This window comes from Heptranchias perlo, chromosome 16, assembly GCF_035084215.1.
Source record: "Heptranchias perlo isolate sHepPer1 chromosome 16, sHepPer1.hap1, whole genome shotgun sequence".
Classification (NCBI taxonomy): domain Eukaryota; kingdom Metazoa; phylum Chordata; class Chondrichthyes; order Hexanchiformes; family Hexanchidae; genus Heptranchias; species Heptranchias perlo.
This window is the reverse complement of record NC_090340.1, coordinates 48,933,793-48,954,055: the sequence shown is the minus strand read 5'-3', so window position 1 is coordinate 48,954,055 and position 20,263 is coordinate 48,933,793. Positions and strand designations below refer to the sequence as shown.

Below are 20,263 nucleotides of genomic sequence, written 5' to 3'. Positions count from 1 at the left end.
ATGGGACATTTTGCTAAGAATAGAAATAGCCACTACCACAACTAGTTTCTGCTGCTGCCGCCAATAAGTGAACTTGAAATGAGGAATCACAGCAGACTAGAAGACGAGAGACATCAGGCCAAGTCAGTATGTCAAAACTTGATGAACTTTTTATCAGATAAAAGTTTGAAAAGACCCCTGCTGTTGTAAGTCACGTGGCTGGACGCCTGCCCGACTGAGGACAGGACTCGAGTCACTTCAGGGGGTAAAATCCATCAAAAAGATTTCCTGGGTACAACTGTGTTAAAGGCTTTCTGCTAACCTTTCATCTGCTTTTAAATTGGAAATTCATGAGCAACCAGCAAATACTGCTGATCTGTCCCTGATTAACATAATGTGCCCATGCCAGCTGTAAGTCTATCACTCATGTGAGCACTCAGCAGGTACAGAGTAGAAGCCAGGTAACATCACTGACGCACTGTCTTTGTGAAGACAGTGTTTAATCAAACAATGACATCCTATGTGACTGTGACCACAGTAAACTATCCCTCCTTATCCTCCTCAACCTGTCTGCAGCCATTGGTTGTGGGACACCAACGCCTCTCCTCCATCGTCCAGCTGGGTGGGACTGCGCTCACCTGGTTTCATTCTTATCTATCCAGTCAAAGCCAGAGAATCAACAACAATGGCTTCTCTTCCCGCTCCCGCACCGTTACCTCTGGAGTCCGCCAAGGATCTATCACACTGCTTGTCTGACATCCAGTACAGGATGAGCAAAAATTTCCTCCAATTAAATATTGGGAAGACCGAAGCCAATGTCTTCGGTCCCTGCCACAAACTCCGTTCCTTAGCCACCAACTCCATCCCTCTCCCTGGCCACTGTCTGAGGCTGAACCAGGCCGTTTGCAGCCTTGATGCCCTAATTGACAGAGATGAGCTTCCGAACATATATCCACTCCATCACCAAGACCACCTACTTCCACCCCCCTAATATCGCCCATCTCCGTCCCTGCCTCAGCTCATCTGCTGCTGTAACCCTCATTCTTGCCTTTGTTACCTCCACACTTGACTATTCCAATGCTCTCCTGGTGGGCCTCCCATCTTCCACCCTCCATAATCTTGAGCTCATCCAAAACTCACACCAAGTCCCGTTCGCCCATCATCCCTGTGCTTGCTGACCTACATTAGCTCCTGGTCCGGGAATGCCACGATTTTAAAATTCTCATCCTTGTTTTCAAATCCCTCCTTGGCCTTGCCCCTCCCAATCTCTGTAACCTCCTCCAGTCCTACAACCCTCCGAGATCTCTGTGCTCCTCCAATTCTTGCCTCCCCGATTTTAATCGCTTCACCATTTGCAGCTGGGCCTTCAGCTGCCTAGGCCCTAAGCCCTGGAATTCTCTCCCTAAATCTCTCCACCTCCCAATTCTCCTTTAAGATGCTCCTTAAAACCTACCTCTTTGACAAAGCTTTTGGTCACCTATCCTAATATTTCCTTAGGTGGCTCGGTGTCAAATTTTGTTTGAAAATTGCTTCTGTGAAGTGCCTTGGGACGTTTTGCTACGTTAAAGACACTATATAAATGCAAGTTTTTGTTGTTGTTGGGATGAGGGAGAGACAAGAGCTAGCTGAGTCCTGTGTTATTTTCATCACATCCAAGTGGCAAGATGATATGTTTCGAAACAATTTACATCATTGTATTGTTTGAAATCAAGATTTGCTATCTGTGCATGTTCAGTTATGTATCTTAGAATAGAATCATAGAGCACAGCTAAAATATTTGATTTCTTGTATTATACCTATGTGTGGGTATATTTTCCTCTGGTCATTGTGAGTGAAAATGTTGGTGGAGTACATTAGCTCACATTAGTAACTGGGGAAAAATATTACTAAACATGTCCAGCAGGCAGTTTGGAACTGTGGACCTATGGTTATCCCTGCAGTTATAAAATGCTGTACTAGTCTACAACCAAATAGTGTTGAATTGTACAATTTATCACACAATTATATTGAAACTTTCTAATCATTAGTAACTGGATTTTTTTAATTGTCAGAATTGCACATACGCACATACCACTAAAGTGTATACCCATAGAGCACTAGTAATACAGACAGCACATAGGCACCCTGCCAATGGAGAAGGTATGATTTAAGCTGCTGACACACAACCTCAGGAGCTGGAATGCACCCTTCTCAATAAATTAATAATCAAATATCTGAAGTATTCTATTTAAAGAGAATCCAATCCAATTCAATCAAACAATGTGCAAGAAACATTGTATAATAATTCACTCCATATCATCTAGCTATGGGACAAAATTAATTTCATGTATTTTAAGGTACTTCTATCGTAGGAACCAATTTTTTTTTAATGAACAAGAATGGGAACTGCTTAGATATCAGTATTTTACTATAAAACAATTCAGTGGTTTTGAGAATAAACAGGTGCACTATTGATAAGTTCAAAGAGTCAGTTGAGCCAGATTTAGATGTACATTTTATGTTGGGTATCACTGGTTTAAGAGGCATATTTGTTCTCCATATATTTTATAGCGGTTTCTCATATGAACAGTTGAAAGAATGTCATAGTTTACTTGCTGAGGGGGTGGAGGGGAAGTCCTAGTTACTGATGTTTGTGCCTGCATATGAGGAATGCAGAGCATAGAGAAATATCTCAGAGTTCAGTATATTTTTGTACATGTACTTCACTGTATTTAGTGTTATACACAGGATATTAGCGGAGAAATTAAATTGAGCTGTTAAATCTGCATTCATGAAAATCCTGTCTTTATAAATTAAAACATATAAAGTATGTTACTTACTTTGTGAACTTCACATGTGCGAGTGCTCTGTTGACAAAATGCACAGACATTTTATATATTCATCCTTAAAAGTTATCGGTTCATTCTACATGGTTTATTACATTTTTAAGTATTTTCAAACAGATCATAAATTCCAGCCATAAAATGTTGGCTACAGAGAAAACAGAAATGAAAAGTAGCTGTTGAAAAATAAGGGTTTTTTAAATTATCAATACTTGCAGGTTCCAAGTGTACAGGATGAGAATTTATTTAAGTATAATACTTTAGAGAACCAATTAAAGGTCATTCATCGGACCATATTAGATTTAGCAAACATCTTAGTGAACGCTAGGATTCTACATGTGGAATAAAATCAAATCACAATATGTCATCCAATGCCTTGTTCGTGAGTTTCGGTTGAAGTTGGCTGTGCTAACTAGATGACACATATGACAGGATGGGGCAATAGAGGGTGACACATTGTAGGCACATAGTGAGTCAGGTGTTAGCTCAATTAAAGCTTCTAATTTTCACCCCAAGGGTTGTACTTTCCAAACCAGCATGCTCATTATTCTGAGTCCCAAGGTGCTACACTGCACAGCAGAGACTATATGTCATACTGATCCCCTAGCTAAACAATGCAGTCTGCATAGAGAAATGTAACACAGTTTCTGAACTGTAAATAACTGCTTACATTGAAAGGGAACCACAGAAGTTATTCCCTTTAAGCTACCGAAGTATCTTTCAATTTTGGACAATTGACCACTTTTGTCTCACTCAGTAATACACTCAATTCCTATGTTTCAATTTGTATTAGCTTTAGCTGTGGTACGCAAATCCAACTATAAAAGCAGCCAAATAGTAAGTACATGCTTTGTCTGCAAAACTCATAACACAGACACAAACCCAATCATACTTAATTGTGGCTGAACAGTGTTTTCCAATTGGTGAATGGCAATTTCACCGGAGCTAAGAATTTAATTGATATTTTACCTCTGCATTTTAAGGAATATTTGGACTATCAATCCCTATGTTGCAGTCATTGCTTGTTCGACTTGCAAGAAGGGGAAGATGCATTCGGGAGGCCAGTAGATGTCACTAAGTGGATTGCACTCAAAGGATCACACATTACTGATACAGAGGGAGTTAGCAAAAATTCACTTTGAGCTAAATGATCTAAGTTTTCCCAATACAGATAATGAAGTGGCCATTAAGAAAATTACTGGCCTGGCTAGACTGAAGTGTTTAATTATTTTGTCATTATATCCCCGGGTGGTTCTCTCTTTCGACTCTACCTTTGAGATCTTGGACTACCTTTTAGTCTAGAACCTTAACTCCTCAAACTCGCCTTATATGATCTCAATCTTTCTCTATCCTATGTCATTGGTTTATGTGTGAACCATAACTTTTGCAAGGTTTCCCCCTTTTCAGAAGTTTTTCCACCAACACCATTATGTCCCTTACCCTGGCAACCAGGAGGCAACACTCCATTTAGGCATAACTGCAATTTTCATATAAAAGAGAACACATTATACAGGCATAGATGCATTCTCATATAAACTAGAGAGCACAACTCTCATATAAACTAGGGGGCACAACTCTAAAAGGGTTTCAGGAACAGAGAGATCTGGGGGTATATGTGCACAAATCGCTGAAGGTGGCAGGGCAGGTTGAGAAAGTGGTTAAAAAAGCATACGGGATCCTGGGCTTTATAAATAGAGGCATGGAGTACAAAAGTATGGAAGTCATGATGAACCTTTATAAAACACTGGATCGGCCACAACTGGAGTATCGTGTATTGTGTCCAGTTCTGGGCTCCGCACTTCAGGAAAAATGTGAAGGCCTTAGAGAGGGTGCAGAAGAGATTTACTTGAATGATTCCAGGGATGAGGAACTTTAGTTATGTGGATAGACTGGAGAAGCTGGGGTTGTTCTCCTTGGAACAGAGACAGTTGCGAGGAGATTTGATAGAGGTATTCAAAATCATGAAGGGTCTAGACAGAGTGGATAGAGAGAAACTGTTCCCATTTGTGGAAAGGTCAAGAGAACCAGAGGGCATAGATTTAAGGTGATTGGCAAAAGAAACAAAAGGTGACATGAGGAAAAAGTTTTTTACACAGCGAGTGGTTAGGATCTGGAATGCACTGCCCGAGGAGATGGCGGAGACACATTCAATCTTGGCCTTCAAAAGGGAACTGGATAAGTTGAAAGGAAAAAATTTGCAGGGCTACGGGGAAAGGGCAGGGGAGTGGGACTAGCTGGATTGCTCTTGCATAGAGCTGGCACGGACTCGATGGGTCAAATGGCCTCCTTCCATGCCTTTTCATGATTCTATGATTCTTTACGTCGCTATACTTACTCTTTGGGAAAGGGAATGGGCTGAAGCAGGCTAGCAAGAGCAGGTCTCCAGTCATCATAATCTGACCTGTGGGATGGACAAACAAATATCAGATCTTGCATTAGTTACATTTCTGTTTACAACAAGCACACAATTTTTCTTCTTAAAAAAAACCTGGAAAATATATGAAAGTACATTGCATATTTCATCACAACTGATAACCAGAACTTTTCCAACAATTACGTGCTTCTATAATGAGCTATTCTATTCTGAATGTGATAAACAAATGAGGTTCCAAAAACTGTTTGTCAGCATCAGGGGTAGAATAAGAGCGCTCAGTGTATTGGTGCTGGTTAAAATGTTGCAGAATATTTCTGTGTAAAACGATTTATTTGTTGAGAGTAAATTGTTCACCATCCAAAGCCAGCAATTTACAGGAGTGAAATATAAAACTGTTGATAAATTAATGTGAATTATCTGGTAATAACTCATAACTGCACACAGTGTTCTAGAACTGATTTAAAAGCCATGATAAGACTCAAGGGGCCATCTGCTCTTAAAAAGAATATGCCACCAGTGAATATATCGTTAGTGGTAGTAAATTCTGGGTATTTTCCACTTATGTGTGAGGCCATGATAAAACTTCACTCTGCTGCTGGTGAGTTATAATCATTTTACACACTCAAAAAAACATCAGGAGCTTGGTCAGATATGCTGTTAGACATATAGGCCACACTAGCCAACAGTAAGTCTGACAAGAACAAGTTTAATTTAAATTCAAGTTTGCTTCATGTAGGGATTTTTCTACAGCATGAAATCCATGTTAAGATCAAAATGTTCCTTTATAATCACCTAACTTTAGCTGCACTGATCCTGTATGTCAAGTGTGTAATTCAAGCTTTCTAAGAAATGTTGTTTCAAGTACGTCCCAAACACCAGAACAAGATGTCCTATTTAAAACCTTCTGGACTGAACGCCTCACTATCCGATTCATTGTCTTTTCCAGAAAAGCTCCCATTATTGTGGAAGAAAAATCTCAGAGTTATGGACAATGAGTTTACAAGGCCCAGTGGAATAATTATGCAATCAAATGGACCATGTGGAAATGTTGGTCTGCCAAGTCACCATTAGTTATTATTCAGCCCACAGATTTAGATACATAAAAATATGGCACTCTTGCAACTTTGTATTTATTTTCAATGGTACTTACTTTTTTAAGATAAGATACAACAACTCACAATTCGGATTTCTGGTATCACTATCTGAATTGATCTGGACATTTAATTTTAGCTGTAGCCTTGGTGAACCATGCAGCTGATGCTGCTGGAAAAGCGACGCATCGTAAAAATCACAAGCAGAAAATGACGGGGTTATTTTCTTGCATTGGCAAAAATCGAAATGTTCCTTTCCTGATATCTCAATTTGTCGAAATGTTTAGAATGGTTATATTTTCCAGTCATACAAATAATTATCAGAATGATGTAATATTGTTTTCTATCTTAAATTAACAAATAATGCTTTAGATTGTATAGCAGGGCTGTCAGTTGGGAAGACTGTCCTTAGCGACTGATATTTCATGTGGGATTCTGCTAAAGATGTTATAATTTATCACTAATAGTTGATAGCTAGTTTGTTATTAAGAGAGTTTAACAGGTCCAATCACAGAGAATGGAAATGGAGGCAGATAAGTATGTGATGGTTGCTCTGCTGTTAACGTCCTCATTTCTGCTTAGCAGCCATGATCCATGTTGTTATTTGTTTACAACATGGGGGTAGGCTGCCCACGAGTCCTAACTGACAACACATGCTGGTAATCTACCTCTCCCTGTAGGCTTTCTAATGGATGAGTTAAGCTTGCTGATGCCATTATTGGCACTTAAAAGGTTCTGAGACAGGAAACTTTATGCAGAGCGCAATCAAGCATATGTGTATCAAAATCTGATTAAGTGCTGTTAAATGATCACAAACTCAAAATAAGTTTACCATTTCCTTATTTCGCCTATTGCAGTCATTTTTAGAAAATGCAGACCGAGGTGAAGATTCCTAGCAAATTACATTTTGTGTGTGTGCTCATTATACGTCTTTCTGCTGCACACTGAGCATTCAGGAAATAAAAGTGAACATTCTAAAATCCAGAATACAAGTGCTCTGTCTCAATCTCCATCAAAGATAAGGTATAATATTAAAAATGTGTCAAATCAAATACAATATTGGTCAGAAAGCTGTGGGTGAAGTGTAAGAATAAGCACTAATCAGTAGTTTGTTAGAATTGTGCCAGAGTTTAAACATTTGGAACTGAGCCAACTATTCCAGTGGGAGGGAAAGATGTTTTGTGTGATTTGGGCTCATTGTTGCACGACCACAATTTTTAACACTCTCTACCACTTTGTCTGCAAACAAAACACTGGTGTATCACAACCCTTGATAAACATGTTGCTTGTTTATTAATGCCTCAGCTGCACAGAGACATATTCTAACTGAACACATGGATGACTTTTGTAGATTTTTTTCGCTAACATACATTAACACATGAAACTTGTTCAGCAAAAACAAAATGATCTGTTCAGATTTCTATCAAATTGTGAGATCCTTTGAGAATCAATGTCAGCATCTTTTTTTTTATTCGTTCACGGGATGTGGGCGTCGCTGGCAAGGCCGGCATTTATTGCCCATCCCTAATTGCCCTTGAGTTATATAGGTTGCTAAAGGTAAAACAATAATTCCATTGAATCAAACTGCATGCAATTAAACACCTTCCAACATTCATTCAATGACGTCATCAGTTTTCATGCCATCTTTAACTTTCTTATATTATTAAAGCAGCATTTTGCTCTTCTGGATTCAAATTGGGACATAAATAATATATTAGAAGAAGCATTTGTTGCTTCTTACAAATGCATTAAGTAGTAACCATTAGAAATAACTTTTGGAATATGTAACATACAAATTCAAGTGATGATTTTAAAAATAGGATAGATTTTCTTCTATGGGTGCCTGCTGTGTGCCTGACAGGACACAGCATACCCGAGATATGTCACACCTGATAGGGAGATAGCTGCATGCATTTTTCTTCTTTTGGCCATTGTATGGCTCGGGCTACAGATCTTGTGGAAATCAGAGCACAGTGGCAGGCCTCGCAGCCCTGCAACGGCTCCTGGCTACCGGCATCAGGACCTTCTGGTGGAAGCAGCTGCCAGAAGCCCATGAGTGCATGAAATAGTCCATGGAGGGGACCGGTTAAATAAGAAATGATTACTTGCCTCCATGGCTTTGGCCTGCCCAAAGTAAGCCACAGACCTACAAGTGATTTGGGACCCAAGGGCAGGCCATTGCATCAAAGCTCTTCAGGCACCCTTCTGATAAGATGCCTAATGAGCTGGGAGGGGAAGGAAGTGCCACTCCCATCTCATTAAATTGCCAATGCTGAATCTGTGTCTACTACCCTTATGTAACCTGTTAAAGCCACAGGAAATCCCAGGGCAGCACAATGTGAACGGAGACCCCATATAACAGGTCTTCACTCCATTTTCATCTTTCTTGTCCCTGGGAAGAGGAACATCTCCCCTAATATGTATCTCATCCCCCTCCTCAGTTAATGTTATTCCTTGATTTAGTGTAACGCAGAACACAGAGCTTAACATTTGGGATGGGTTTGGAGTGGATCTACTTACAGCATTTTGAGGATCTCCACGTAGCAGCCGAGGACCCGCTCAGCCTGTGGGCTTAGTTCAATGACCATGGTGCTGCATGTGGGGCTGACCAGCAAACAGTCAATCAGGCTGGGCTCACTGTCACTGTTGCTGCCGCTGCTGCTGTTACTACTACTGCTGGTGCTCCCTTTCAGTTTCTGATTAACCATGTTGCTCCTTTCCAATTCCACGTGGATCTCGGTTGAGTTCACAATGATGGATTTCACCCTGGCGTCGGTAGTGACCTCCTGTGACACAAGGTCAGGACTGCTATGCAGCAGCCGGAGTGGCAGGTTTGGCTTCCGATCACACTGTTGCTGACAGCCATTGCGTATTTCCTTCAGGCTGGGTGAATTGTCACGACTACAGAAGAACACAGATATGAACTGTTAAACTGAGGAGAGAACTTAAAAAGCTTAGTCCTCTTTTCTGTTTTTTTTATTATTAGTGACAGACTGATAATTCCATTAGTCTCCTCTGATCTGTTCTAGTTTATTCAGTAACTAGTACACTTTCAGTACCTGTACTGTTGGAAACTATTTGTAAACTTGCAGAACAATGAGAGAGTTCAAAACATTTGGTCAGGAATGCTGTAGGATTTGTAGCTATGACTTATACATTGTTGATACAGGTACATGAAACACCTGCCCTAATACCTTCCATAACTTTTATTCCCTCTTCTCTACAAGGCTGCCTTGCATTGATTCTCTGATTGCTGGAATGATTTGGTTGCAGATTCCTCCTTAACTTGAAAGGACTATGTTTCTCGGTGGATCAGTCACACTGACTAGTATGCATTCACTTTGGATTTTCAATATCTGATGCGAATACACATTCTGTTCTATAGCTTTGAGGATTGAAAAGCATTTGTTATACTTTAAAGAAGTACAGTCTTCATCAAAAGACATCTGACAAATGGTTTCTTGTTTAGGGAAACAGAACCATGGATTCATTTTATCATGAAGACATCATTCAAATGTGATGAAGAATTTTGAGATCATCATTATGTTTACAAAAAAAAGTAGATAAAAGTTCACCAAATAATTTTCATGAAGACATTGGCTGTTTAAGAAATATCTTTCACAACACATATCAGATAGATATTCATGCCTAACATACCAATACATCGAAGATAGGATGTCAACTAAAGGGGGAGACCAAAAGCCACTTTACAGCCTAGTTAATCTGATGAGACAATACATTATTATTCAATCACTCCACTTTTGTATTAACACATTAAGTAAACATTAGAATTTTGTACAAACCTGTTAATAAACTCTTCATAACAAGAATAAATGGCAGCTAAGCAGACAGCTACAAGGTTTGGTAGGACCCTTGGATGAGGACACTGTCCAGTTGGACCATGCATACTGGAACATAAAATAATTGAAACCATTGTTAGGTAAAAGCAGTTTATGTGCTAGAAATTTAAAATACAACTAAATGTTATGCAGTTATACTGCTGTAGAATGATGCAAATTTAAAATTTCACATAAAAACTAATTAATAAATAATGCAATTTTAAACTCAATACTCTGATCTATTAATTTAGAAAGAAGAGTTTTTTTTATTCTAAGTTAAATTACATTGTATCAAACTTTACTATGAACCCGTACTCTTCTAAATATATGGGTCATAACATCATATCATTAGTTAATCAGGAAGAATGTAAAATTGTCGATACCTGTGAATGAATTTCTTCACCACCTCCATTCCAGCATTCAGCTCATTCAAAGCAAGAATATACTCCTGAGTAAAAAGTCTCAATCGAGGACACTTGCCAAAATCCTGAGGAAAAAAAAAGGATAAAATATTGTTTGATTCATCAATGACTAGTGTCACTGGGCCATCTTTTACAAGCAGTGTCTCAAGCTCCACCAAACACCACTACAAGACCAGTTTGGCAGAGTTATACTCCAGGTCAACGCAGCAGAGCAGTACAAAAGAACTCACCATTTGTCACAAGATCTAAGGTGCCAAATCAGTAAAACATAAATGATTTAATATCAAGTCCCTTCTTGAATAATTGGTCTTATAAATTTAATAAAAAGGAACTTGACAGTTCTTTTAAAATTTGGTTTTATTGACCTGATCTCTCCTTAACACTGCCATGACTGCCAATTGGAATCAGGATACAAAGCTGGTGGGGATTCCCAGCAGGTCACAAAACCTATATTGTAGTAACCTATATATTTTTTTTAAATCATAATTTATAAAGTTACTGAAAAATTGATTTCACAGATGAAACATAATAAGGCCAGTGGTTCTTTCAGTTTAAACATTCATCTTTTTCTTCATCATCTTGATGGTTTAGTGGGCAATAACAATGGCATTGGCTGGTGTAGCACTAAGCCGTAGGTCTCATTCCCAATTTATGCTTATCTCAGTCAGGTCAGAAATTAGGATGCTACAATTGGGCTCAGTGTCCTTTGGAGAGGGAGATGAAAAATCTGCCAGGGCTTCTGCTCCTGATTTCTATCCAATGACCCCAGTGTGCATGTATGTTACCTTGGGTGAGAACAGGATTGGGCTTGGCTGTGTCATCTCCACAGTCAATTGGTCTGCTGATATTGTCCAGGCTTACACATCAAGCACAGCCACTTGTGCAATTTACTAGAAGGTGCCCAGCCACCAGGGAACCATATCCCAGAAGGTCAGCATCTTCAGCTGAAGACGGGAGAAAATTGGAAGAAAGAGCTATTTTTGCAGCACACAGCTGCTTTTGTAATGCAAGGCCAAAAACACAACCAAAGAAAAGATTTATAACAAATGCCAGGAAAAAAGGACCCTGCTTCTTTAACAGCAAAAGCCAACCAACCATACCATTCAACATGGCTGGACTAACAGTAGAGACTTACACACGTTAACTTTTATGAACAATTTTGGCAGAAAGGGCACCATCATTATTGGCATTATTTGAAAAGACGTTCAGGTTTTGTCTGATAAAATAGGCAAAATGCTATTCACAATTTATTCCTTCTCAAATCCTTTAGACAAATATCAGTCCCTGTGGAGTTCAAAATATATTTATCAGCACTTTTTTCATCAATTGAAAGAGTTAACATAAAACAGTGTACCACATAACTCATGGGAAATCAGTTGCATTCACTATAAAAATATTTGCAGTAAAATTAAGCTAAAACCTTCCTTAGTTTGTTAATATTTAATGATTATATCTCTAATTGTTCTGAAGTTCTTATAGATTGCAGTCACTGGTGGCCATTAATCAAATCAGTGTGCCAAAAAGAAGATTGTCAAATTTAACTATTAAGTATCAGAACAACTTATTCAAAGAAATGGATTTGCTTTCTCCTAATGGTTTTTAGAATTTGATCTCTGAATCAATGAATCCTATACTGGTTATTCTCAAATTAATAGAGTAGTTTTAGTTCTTGTGTTAACATACAGAAAATTCATAGAAGAAAATGAAACAAAGAAGCTACAACTTTTTAGCTCCTTGTTGCAGTAAGCTGAACTTTGCATAATTTTCCTGAGCCAAAAACTTTGGAGTAAACATGGCTAGATGAAACTATTTGGTCATTCATCAATTTTAAGATGTTATTTACTGTTGCTAAGTAGGAATTCCTCCATCTCTTGAATTGTGCAACAATATGCACTATAACTCACAGAATATAATTACAGGACAATCAAGAGATGAACTTATTACATGCCTTCTAACACAGAGAAAATATATTCTTAGCATAACAGAAATACTCATCAGTAAAATGGTAACTCTAAAACAGAACTAGCCAGGTCTGCCAAGAACTGCCAAGTCAAATGAATCTATTAATCAATAGTACAGTGAGGATTACCATCATTCCCAAAGACCTAGTAGCTTGAGTCAGTGACTGGAAGACTCAAATAAAATTCCAGTTTCACTGAACATTAAAACTTGATGTCAGTCAATGAGCAAGTTTCATTATGGTCACCACATGGAGTATATTTGAGTGACAAAGTGGTTTATCATTGACCATTGAAAAATGGGATGAAAAAATGATAAAGATTTGCCCAGCCCTGCCTTAGAGAAACACATCTCCTGACTTCTGCCAATCAAAGAACACAAATAAAAGAGATAAGGGAGAACACGCAGCCTACCCCAATCTGCTCTTTCAACTGCATGAGGAAGCCAGACAGAGTAGTGGGGACTTCAAGGTGAATTAGATACATTTGTGACTTGCATAGATTAATAAGATTTAAATATTTTTGATAGTTGGCATTTTGACAATTATATTTTATCCAGTGATATCTCAAGCAAGTGTGCATTTAATCTGTGTCAATCTTAGTCCATTTATTTATTACAAATTAACAGACCAGGAGAACTTGTGCTCCATACTAAATCAAGGTTCACAATAGGAATTTAAAAAAATCTGTTCTAATAACTGACACCTCATCTTGATGTCATTTTGTTTGCACTCGGGCTTGTAACGTAGAAACATAAATTCAGTACAAGTGAAATCACTTCTGCCTCTTGTGAACATCAGTGCCAAATAAAATTGGCTTTGTTTGGGAAACCTCAGCTCTAATATACCTGAATTAAACAATGCGAAACCTGAAACTCTTGAGGCTGGAATCAACACTGCACAGTTAGATGATCTCAGCAGTACCTGGGATTACCATGGGTTCACATCATAACTGACCTAGACCTACTTGTTACAAAAAGGAACTACTCTATCCATCTGTTGTAATGAGGATTTGGAGCTTTGAAACTTTGGCAAAGTACCAAGTTATCTGTTTATATTTCAGGTTTAAACCTTTCATTCAATGGGATCTCTGCCAGCAATAATCTCTTTCCAACAGCTGTAATCTTCAGCCTCACAAGGCCCCGATTTCTACCTCCTGCTGGCAATAGGTTAAATCACCCAGATGACCAAAAATGATGGCCAGAGTTTTGAAGTTTTGTTGAATTGAACATTGACAATTACAAACTCCTCCCCAAACCTGGCTATTACAGCAATTCACTTGTGTTAGTCAATTCTTACATATTGGTGCCAAGAAGGCTTTCATAGGTCCATCAGAAATGTTCTAACGTTCTGACAACTAACAATGGTGAAATTAAGTACAATATGGCTAATAAACTCCAGAGACTTGTGCACAAATTCTAGGCTGACACTTCAATGATGCACTGATGAAGGTCGTGGGGGGGAGGTGGTTAAAATTTTTAAAATGGGGAACACGTCCCCAACACGCCGCGTACACGCCCAATGTCGTTTTTACGGCGGCAGGTTTCGTGGCATGCGAGTGTCCCGCCGTCGAGAGGCAGGACATTCATTAACATATTTAAATCAGTGCCATTGGGAGCCTGATATAAATGTAATAGTTGCCAAGCGGTTTTCCCAGGGCTCAGGAAACCAGGCTGTGAAAGGGAGGCAGCAACTGCCAGCTAAAGAAGGCAAGTGTCTTTTATGGCACTCCTTGAGGGCCAAGAGAACTAGGAGTGCTCCCTCCCCGGCCCCTCAAGGAAGCCTTCAACCTCCACTCTGCTGATCGCGGCCTCTCTCTCCCCAATGCCGCGATCTCTCGCTCCCTCCCTCCTTTAATTGGCCTCTCTTGCCCCCGCCCAAGCACCGATCTCTCACTCCCTTACCCCCTCCCAACTTCCGGGGACCGTCCCCAAGGATCCCCGGCTGCAGCCTCCTGCCACTGGTTTTCACGCCTGGCAGCCAGCCAGCCTGTTAATTTCGCTGGCTGCTGGGCGGGAAACGGAAGAAAAGCATCATAATGAGGTCCTACCGTTAAATTCAGCAGTTCCATTCTTGCCGGGTTTTCCCCGCACTAGCGTGCTCCCCCCGCACCCTCCCCGTAAACATCAGGGCCATTATGTCTCTGTCAGCTGAGACACTGATAAGACCCATATTACTGAATAAACAGAGATCAGATATAAAACAGGTACAGGCAGATTCAGAGTCTACTTCTAATTAACTTTCTACTCTATGATGTTCAGGTTCAACAACTAAGTTTTAGCTTAACTGGAAATGGCCATTGCCAGCATTTTGGAAATGAACATAATCATTTATAAACAGTAAAGAAATAAGAAAACCTTTTTTTTGGATGTATTAAGTCTTAATTATGGGACAGCAAGTCTTGATGGCTATAGTGCCAGCTAAATAAATCCAGATTCCTGGGCTTTAAAATAGCTATTTAGAAACTGTATATCTGGTTTGCTTGAATGTGGTCATTTACCAGTTGTACAGTAGCTGAATGTAAAAAAACACCTTTCCTTATCAGATTGCCTGGATCAATTTTAAACTGCAGCAAATATTACAGAAAACCCTCACAGAGCGCAAATTAATTTCCTATTATATACTGAACAGAAAAAGAAAAATTATTTACACTTGGAACATAATTTTTCAATGGACCATCTTACCAGTTTCAAGAAATGCTTTTTGTTTAACATAAACCCCAAAAGAACACAGAGAACTTAGTTTGGCCATTGATGTCAAGTTGACAATGGTGTCAATTTGAAAAGGGATAAAGCACCTCAAATTCTTGGCATAATGTGGGCTTATCCCAGCAGAAAAATGGGTGGAGATCTCTTATGCTGCATTTCTGCCCATTTCATTCCTCATCTGATTTTCTGGTTGGGTTTTGGACTGATTCCAGAAGCACTTGCCACTTTGCAGCTAATTATATTAAAATTATAAGCTCCAATAACGTCAGTTAGATATCCATGCAATTTTCCAGCAATTACGCCAGCATAGCATTCAGATATCTACCTGCCCAGATAGAACAGGTGTCCAGGCTTCTAGGGTGTGCCGCTTACAAAAGTGTGTTTAGAAAGTCCTAAATAATAAGATTCATAGCACCATTTTGAGGCTATTTCTCAACCTTTTTTCTTGTTTGTTTTGTTTCTTTCCTGTTTCCACTGAGTTGGTCAGGAGGCTTGTGCCATGTGCACTGACGCTGCTTTTTAAAAAAAATATATGTTCGTGATATTGGGACAATGGGTTTCCAAGTGAGAATTCTTCTTTACGACTGCTGGAGGGAGAAGAGGGAGGAGCAATCGAAGGATGGCAGGCAGGTCAAGCTGCACCCACCTGCTGATATCCTCCCAACCACATTTAGAAGCAGAGGAGCATTTTCAGAGGTTTTATCTTCATTATGCAGAGCTGTTAGAGCATGGAATGCTTTACCACAGGGAATAGTTGAGGCAAAGGCCTTTATATCTCCTAAGCGAAAAGTGGATAAACATTTGAAACAGAGGAAAATACAGACTACAGAGAGACAGCAGAGCACTGGGATTAGTTTTGGATTGCTGTACCAAAGAGCCTGCACAGACATGATAGGCCAAATGGCTTCCTTTTGTGCTTTAAGTGTCTATGGTACCCGGCAATGACCATAGAGAACTGGCTACAGAGGCCCTTGGTTAAAACACAGCCAGAACTGTGTCATCTTCGCCAAAAAGATCTGAAGCTAACATGCACCATAGGGTTGGCACTGCAGTGGCTGTAACGTTCAGCTATGCCCTCAAGTCCTCTTCCTCCACCCCCTTCGAGACATGCTGCAATGCTGTCCTAAGGTGAGGGTTCCCTGGAGTGGCAAGCAGGATCATTCTCCTTGTTACCATATCATTCTACACCATCTCCACTTTACCAGCCATCAAACTGGAATTTTGTGCCAACAAACTGGTTCACTAATGTCCTTTAGAGAAAGAAACCTGCTGTCCTTACCCAGTCTGGCTTATATGTGACATCAGTCTCACACCAGTGCGGTTGACACTTAACTGCCCTCTGAAATGGCCTAGCAAGCCACTCAGTATCAAACTGCTACAGTGGTTCAAGAAGGCCCACCACCACCAACTAGGGATGGCCAATAAAGGCTGGCCTTGCCAACGACACCCACATCAGGAGAATGAATTTTTAAAAATCCCTTGGCCACAGGCTCAGTTTCCTGCTTCCACATTTATTGTGTCAGCCACTGGGTTTTACCAGCAATTTTTGTTAATCAAACAACATTTTGTTCAAGGCTCAAATATAATTTTAAAATGCTAGCAGCCTTTGCAAATTCTACCACCATTCTTATCTCATATATAGCCACTTACCTTTAAATGACTGCATCCCTTTAAATTTACCTGTTCTCTTGTAAACATCCCCTGAAGGCTGCTTACATACAATTTAACCTGCCCCTCACTGGTGAACTCCCAACACCAGGCTCCAAATGGGCTGTAAATTAAGCTGATCTCACAAAATCAGGCAGGGTCTGCACACTCATGGTTAAGCTGGTGCTAATAACACATTGCCTGACTAACACCTGATCAGAAAATCTACCATGAGATTTTTTTAGCCCAGGCAGCATTTTGAAACTCTGACAATCAGATGACTAAAAATCATTATTCTTTGTGAAGGTGAGATGACAAACTCCAAAATTCTGTTTTTTTTCTCAAGCCAAAACCCGAAGCTAATGTCAGATCGCCACTATACTATAAGGGATTAGTCGCTAACTTAGCTGAACCCAAAGTGCCCGATGTTAGGCCAAAGTCAAGTATTTGTCAATAGTCCACAAACTTAAGGCAGTTGGAGTTACAAATGCAGCTTAGTGCTCACATGTAACATATGCAGTACATCATCTCGTTGACAGGGCAGGAATAAGTGGCTATACTTGCAAGCCAAATCTTTGTAAAATGTGGTGTGATTGCCTACTGGGGCCAAACTTTACAGCCACATTCATGTACTTAGATTTATCAATTTAACAAGATCTTGCAAAAAAATCTGTTCCGAAGCCTGTGAAAATATCCCTTCCTATATTAAATGGGCCCTTCGCATTACATTTATAGTGGAAGTGAGACAATCAAACATGTCATTTCTCACACTGCTGGTTTTGCTTGTTTGGCCACAAACATGACCTAACTATAATGATACGTGACTGCACACCTTATCCACATCAGTCAATCTGATGGGCTTGACCTTTATTTCACACTGAAATCCACAGGCTTATGCAACGCTGACTCCATGTAAATAAGACAACACTAAACAAGTATTTGTGATCACTTTGGTATACATATCGTAAAATATTCCAATTTGTGGGGCCATAAGTTTTAATGAATGGAAATCATGGGCCGCACATCCGTGCTCTGAAATTCCCTCCCTAAACCTCTCCGCCTCTATACCGCTATCTCCTCCTTTAAGAAGCTCCTGAAAGCCTACCTCTTTGATCAAGCTTTTGGTCACCTGTCCTAATATCTCATGTAGATTAGTGTCAAATTTTGTTTGATAACGCTCCTGTGAAGCAGCTTGGGACATTTAACTATGTTAAAGGTGCTATATAAATGCAAGTAGTTGTTGTTGTTGAAGGGAAAATCAGTCACAAAAACAGGGTCATACTACTTTCAGATACATGGTTAAGAGCAGAAAAGGAGCCAGATTATTTTCTCAACTTAATCAGGAACAAAAGTACACAGCACTGGGGATTTGCAGAAGGGATAAAATAAATTAACAAAATTTGTGGGGACAAGAAGTTGAAGTATAGCTAAACAGTCACTATGCAGCCAATTACATTCCATTTCTGGTTGCACAATGTTTAAGCGATCATACTCTTCAGCTGCAGTGACTGATTAACCAATCTAATCAATCTTTTGGAGCTATATGCAATTGGCTATTTGCACTACTAAAACACTCCCATTACTCATTAGCTGATTCTGAAGAAAGAGAGGCCTTTGAGCGGTTTTGAATTCTTCTGTCCTCCCACCCCCACCCAGAAAAATAAATAAAGAGGATCTTGGGTCCAAAACTGAATCACATTTCATCTGAGTCAAAACCTGTTCCATAGGTATCTGCTGCTCACCTCAGAAAAGCCAGTATTGACTTGTGTGGATTCTTATGTTTTATTAAACCATAGATTGTCAAGTGAATTCTGTACATGTACAGACCATAAATGTATTCACAGACATATCAGATTTTTAAAACAATTTTAATTCATTATTGTAAAAGGGAAATAATTCCCAAGAAGTATGTTTTCACACGTGAATTCAAGTGGTAATGTTCTGCTAAGGTTGTGATATCCTATTTACGATATAATTTATGTTTGTGGCACATTTTCTCCCACTATTTTAGAAGTCTAAGTGCACAATTCTATTTCAGTTCAGATCAGCACAGCACTTCAGCAATACAGTGGTGTTCTAAATCAGTTCTAAACAGTGCTGTCAGCCATACAACAACAAGCTACAGGTAAATATGGGGCTACTTTTTGTCACTCCAGGCAGTTATGTCACTGAGGAATGAGATGAGATGAAAATACCACTCATGGACTAGGTGTATCTTTAGAGCCTCCTCAGTACAACAGAATCTATGGAAGCAATTTACAAAAGGGATAATTTATAAGAGCTCTGTAATAATGAGGAAGCCCTAAACAATGTGCTTTACATCAGAAAACCTTATAAAGTGGGTCTCCTGTATACATGCATATACACATTGCACTTCAAACAATGTTTACATTCTTAGCGTTTCTGAGTGTTACTAGCAGTGGCATCAAACAAGGTATGGGCTCAGATTGCATTGCTGGACAAATGCCATGGCTTCTAGCATCACTCTCTGGCACTTTCCTGACCACAGGATGTCTTAATACGCCATCAAATGGACATTAATAATTTAAAGTTTTCCCTGCGGCAATCGAGCACTATACTTAAATCATACAAACCAGTTCAAATAGACTCAAACTTCAGCTTACACAAAATTTAGTCTTCTGACAGTCTGAAATATTTGTTTAATTTACTTCTAATAAAACAGAGAGAGAAGAGTTTTTTTATATGCCCACTGAGAAAAGAAGCTCATCAGATATCACAATTCCCATAAATGCTGGCAACACTGCTGGAAAACAACACCATTTGCAGTGTCCCCAAATCCCAGATCTTCAAGATGAAAAGCAGGTAGTGCAGCAAAATTGATGCCACTATATCCATCTTTACAGATATATAATAAATGTTAGCTTCTGTTAGGGGAATTCTATGTTAATTACAGTAGATTTGAATCAAATTATTTTATATGGCATCTTTTACAGTTATAAGATAAGATCTCAACTTTCCCACTTCTCCACCAGTCTGGTGGAGATCACAAAAGAAAACTTGTTACTGGATATTTAGGAGTGTCAGTTAGGCACAATGGAGACAAAATGGCATGACACTGGCATCTGTCTTTTAATTAGATCCACTCTTCCATTAACCATAGTTTACTTGTGTTAGAAAACCTATGAGAGTTGCTGTTGTTTCTGTACTGCCCATATCACAACAGAAATGTCATTAAACCTTCCAAAATAATATACCGTATAAAATAATAAATTAGCACTAATAGTTACCTCATTTTACACCCATTTTTGTGCTCTTCAAAGCTGGGAATGAAACATTTCCCTCTTTTGTACTCAGTGTTAGCATCAAACATTTTTACATCAAGCACAGCATGGGCTAGATAAAGAATAAAAATCCCACTGCACTGCCTGGACGTTATACCTTAAGCCCATTCTCCGACAAACAT

General features: G+C 39.4%; 1 protein-coding gene across 4 annotated transcripts in view; it reads right to left on the bottom strand.

Annotated features, from left to right (window-relative positions):
* cmip (c-Maf inducing protein) overlaps positions 1–20,263 on the bottom strand; it is a 208,830-nt gene that overhangs the window by 25,563 nt on the left and 163,004 nt on the right. For all 4 annotated transcript variants that reach the window (XM_067998093.1, XM_067998094.1, XM_067998095.1 and 1 more), the window contains exons 8-12: positions 10,489–10,592; positions 10,070–10,174; positions 8,787–9,167; positions 5,137–5,202; positions 2,799–2,825 (exon numbers count right to left, since the gene is read on the bottom strand). In XM_067998093.1, coding sequence (XP_067854194.1) covers positions 2,799–2,825; positions 5,137–5,202; positions 8,787–9,167; positions 10,070–10,174; positions 10,489–10,592 — 683 coding nt within the window. The remainder of the gene's footprint in view (positions 1–2,798; positions 2,826–5,136; positions 5,203–8,786; positions 9,168–10,069; positions 10,175–10,488; positions 10,593–20,263) is intronic.